Source organism: Quercus suber, unplaced genomic scaffold (genome assembly GCF_002906115.3).
Source record: "Quercus suber isolate HL8 unplaced genomic scaffold, Cork oak 2.0 scaffold_5, whole genome shotgun sequence".
Taxonomy (NCBI): domain Eukaryota; kingdom Viridiplantae; phylum Streptophyta; class Magnoliopsida; order Fagales; family Fagaceae; genus Quercus; species Quercus suber.
The window spans coordinates 3420373-3425290 of record NW_027069471.1 but is presented as its reverse complement, the minus strand read 5'-3'; the positions used below and the strand labels follow the sequence as shown (position 1 = coordinate 3425290).

Sequence of the window (4918 nt, the reverse complement as noted above, 5' to 3'; positions counted from 1 at the left end):
AAGTTTCAGATTGATAATGTCATGGCGATTGTGAGAACACTTCCTGGAGTGGATAGTAAGTTTGCGATTCAAGCTTCCATTGTCTTACTAAAAAGGTCACGTAGGGAGATGTTCCTAGCTTTCAAGGAGCCAGAGTCACAGCTGGAGTGGCTACAAGAAATGATTTGTAGGGAAAACAGGAAGTGATCAACCTTATGTGTCACAGCTTATGACTAATATTAGCTTTATTAAGTATGCTATGTTGTATTAACTTTAAACTATGTTATGTGATATTTAGTATTAGTTTTGGACTCTATATGTGTAATAAATATTAACATGATTTTTGAATTGGGACCTATTGTTGCCTTTTGTTACTTTGTTGATTATTATGTTAATTTATATTAAGTATTACCAATGGTTGATTATTTGTTACTTTGTTGTGTAGCGTAAACCAATATGGATGATTATAATGGTACTCATGAGAGTGGCCATTTTATGGAACTATTAATGGATGGGGATTACAGAAATTACTGTGATGATAATGATGGTGGTGATTATAACATTGTTGACAATAATAATGATGGTGATAACAATGATGATGATGATGATGAGAGTAGTAACAGTGATGATGATAGTGATAGTGATTCTGATGATGATGATGATAGTAACGACGATTCTGATGAGGAGTTTTACCAGCTTGTGGCAGTTACTTGTGAAGCAGTTGTGACATATTTCAATAAATACATTAATAAGACTCCTTGTTATGATTCTGAACAAACAGGGTGGGCTTGGGTGAGACGTTGTATGGAAGGTAATGAGACATTGTGTTACAACATGTTTAGAATGAAAAAGGAGGTGTTTCAAAATTTGTGTCAAGTTTTACAACATGACTATGGACTTCAACATTCAAGGAATATAAGATTAGAAGAGTCAGTGGCAATCTGTTTACTGATACTTGGTCATGGAACATGTAACCGAATGGTTCAAGAAATATTTCAGCATTCGGGTGAAACCATAAGTAGACATTTTGAGAAGATGGTCACTTTGTTGGGTGCTCGGTTTGCAGCTGCATATGTAAAGCCTTCGGATCCAACTTTTAGTGAAGTTCCAACCAAAATACAAGACCATCCAATTTATTGGCCACATTTCAAAGTATGTGTACTATTGTATATTTAAATAAATGTTATTGTCTATAAGATAATTGTCATGTGGAACTAAAAACTATTAATGTTTTTATTAGGATTGCATTGGTGCATTGATGGCACACATGTGGTAGCGATTGTACCTACTGAGAAGTCCATTCCATACTTTGGAAGAAAGGGATATCCAACTCAAAATGTAATGGCTGCATGTGACTTTGATATGTTATTCACATTTGTTTTGCCTGGATGGGAAGGTGCAGCACACGACACCCACATTTTTCTTGATGCTATTCGTAAACAAAGTAACAACTTTCCACACCCACCACCAGGTTTGTAATTGGTTAATCAATTGTTCATTATAATGACACCTTGTGTGTGTGTTTAATACAATTGATTTTTTTTTCTAGGGAAATATTATGTAGTTGATTCTGGATATCCAATGATGAAAGGCTATTTGGCACCATACAAAGGGATATCATACCATCTTCAAGACTTTCGAAGGAGAGGTGGAAACCCTAGAACTAGACATGAAAAATTTAATTATGCTCACTCATCTCTTCGATGTGTGATTGAGCGCACTTTTGGTGTGTGGAAGAATAAATGGAGAATTATCAGAAACATGCCATCTTTTCCATTCCATATCCAAATACTTATTGTATCTGCTACTATGGCTCTTCATAATTTTGTTAGACTAAATGATAGGGATGATAGGAGCTTCATAAACGCCAATCGAGCTTCAATTTCTAGAAGAGAACATAATAGTGAAGCAGGTAGCAGGTGTGAGCAGAACACAGGATCTTTAACAGACCCTGCGATGGTGGTTCTTCGTGATTCAATTGCTAATTCCATTTGGGGAGATAATAATTAGTAGTTGTCTTTTTATTTTATTTTATAATATCATGTAGTACAATTTAAACTTGGGTTATTAGTATGTATTTTATTATCTTTTTTATATTTTTGTGTTGTACAATTTAAACTTGGGTTAATGATATGTATTTTATATCTTTTTACATTTTTATGTAGTACAATTTAAACCTGGATTATTGGTGTATATTTTATCATCTTTTTACATTTTCATTTTGAGTTTCATGATGATGAAAATTATTTAGTTTTAATTAATATTAATAAGAAGTCATTAATGGTAATAACAAATAATTATGAATAGTTTATTAATAATAATACCAATAATATATTTATTATTATTATATGAAGTAGTTTATTAATAAGTATGAAATAAACTACATAAAAAAAAAAAAAAAAAAGTATGAAATAAACTCCTTTATATATACATTGTCCTTTTTTGTAATTTACCCCTCAAAATGCCACTTTTATAAATGTTAGCCAAACACTCAGCTTTTTCAAAAAGCACTTTTAACAGCTTTTACCAAACACTCAGCTTTTTGAAAATGCACTTTTTCATTATGCACTTTTAAAAACTCCACTTTTTCATTATGCACTTTTACAAAAAGCTGAACCAAACTCACCCTAAGTCGAACCCATATACACTTTACTCCTCCGAACACTAATGCTTAGAAAGGTACCAATTTGCTCAATTGGGTAGTGATATGAGAAATTGTGAACATGGGACATACGGGCATAAAAAGTTACAGTTTACATTTCAAATCACAGCAAGTCCTCAACTTCACATAATTTACATAGCATGACACAACAATTTTTAATGGACAAAACTTAGATACAGTACTTTAAGTGCTACTTCTTAAGTTTTATTCTTAAGATTTAGTCATGTAGTTACTTAACTAAAAAATACACTTTCATCTTATGAAAAAAAATACACATAGTAAAATTTTAAAATAAAAACTTAAGAAACAGCATCTAAATATTATGCCGTGCTCATTTTCAATATACATATTATAAATGGTTATTGAAACAATACTTTCACTCGTTATATTTATGGGCTTCAGTTATCTACTTAAGAACGTTTTGGGCCTATAGGAACTGGGTACCCTCTTGAGGCTCTCATTGCAAAACACTAATGTAACCAAATAGAGTTCATGATTAAAAGCAACTTATTGAGTATAGTGGATTTGATCTTATACTTATATATATATATATATATATTAACATAATTTCAAATTATGAAGCTAATATGCTAATGCAAGACATCCTTACGTTTCCTCTATTTGTTTAGTACAATTTTAGAATTCAACCTATACTTTGGTATCTTCTTCCTTTTTGTTTTAACAAGCCTTTCTTCTTTTTAATTGTTGAACATTGTTTTATTATTATTATTATCATCTGTATTTCAAAATTCTATTATTCCATTAGGTTGTGAATTGGATGGCAAGCCAGAAATGGCCTATAAAAACAATTGGACCAACTATTCCATCAATGTACTTAGACAAGCGGTTGGAGGATGACAAAGAGTATGGCCTTCATTTATTCAAGCCTGATGTGGATGCTTGCATAAAGTGGCTAGACACAAAAGAAACTAACTCAGTCATTTACACATCATTTGGAAGCTTAGCATCCCTAGGAGAAGAACAAATGCAAGAGCTAACATGGGGCCTAAAGAATAGCAATTGCTACTTCTTATGGGTTGTTAGAGAAACCGAACAAAAAAAGCTTCCTACTAATTTTCTACAGGAAACAGCGGAGAAGGGATTGGTTGTAAGTTGGTGTAGTCAATTAGAAGTATTGGCTCATAAGGCCATTGGGTGCTTCATGACTCATTGTGGATGGAACTCAACCCTTGAGGCATTGAGCCTGGGAGTGCCAATGGTTGCAATGCCACAATGGACGGATCAACCAACAAATGCAAAGTTCATTGTTGATGTGTGGAAGGTTGGGGTTAGAATTAAATTGGATGAAAGAGGTATTGCTACTAAAGAAGAAATAGAGTTTTGTATAAGGGAAGTAATAGAGGAAGAAAGAGGGAAAGAGATGAGAATGAATTCAGTTAAATGGAAAGAATTGGCAAAAGAGGCAATGGATGAAGGAGGAAGTTCGGATAAAAACATAGAGGAGTTTGTGGCAGAACTTGCACGCTTGTGAAGTTAATTTAAGCAACAACTTTTCATTTGAATAATGATCAAGAAAACAAAATATGATTTCACTATAGAAGAATTTGTTTTAGTGATTACAAGCACCACCAAGTTTGAGGAAATTTTTATCAAAACACCTTAATTATGATACAACCTTAATAGTTATTATTTTTAATAAATTTTCATGGTATTAGAGTAGTTTGTCCAAAGTTTAAGCCATTATTTTTGCTTTACCTCCTCCTACACACATGTAGGAATGTAAGAATAATAGTTAAATAATTAAGTTTGCTAAGACAATAGGTAATTGACCAATTGTTATCAAAAATCATTTTTATTAAAATATAAATTAAACATTTAATTGCAATAAAATTTTACCCAAATGTAATAACTTATTAGCTCATGATATAGTCACGAGAATAACAGTGTTATATATATGTATATATATAGGGGATTTTAGCTTTTTACCCCTATTTTTTTTTTTAAATATTTGGCAATATGCCATTGTTTTAAAACTATTTAGGTCTGTGCCCCTGTTTTGAAACTTGATTTTACTAAAATTGAGTTTAAATCAAAAAACTCGATTGGTAGAAAATCGAGTATGGGGCGATCAAACTTATTAAAAAAAAAATTTGCATGGAAGGGAAGACCTATAACGGCGTTTTGTATGGAATTCAAGCTCTATGAACTCGAGTTCCATGCAAATTTTTTTTTTGTAAAAGTTTGATCGCCACAAACCTATAATTGCGTTAAAAAAGACCTATAGCGGCGTTTTATATGGAACTCAAGCTCTAGGAA

The 4918-nt window shown here is 32.0% G+C and overlaps 1 protein-coding gene across 1 annotated transcript in view; it reads left to right on the top strand.

The window, feature by feature from the left end:
- LOC112007422 (mogroside IE synthase) overlaps window positions 1-4329 on the top strand; it is a 10942-nt gene extending 6613 nt beyond the window's left edge. The window contains exon 2 of the mRNA XM_065772508.1: window positions 3408-4329. Within this exon, the coding sequence (XP_065628580.1) occupies window positions 3408-4133 (726 nt within the window). The 3' untranslated portion in view covers window positions 4134-4329. The remainder of the gene's footprint in view (window positions 1-3407) is intronic.
- Window positions 4330-4918: the final 589 nt, after the last annotated feature.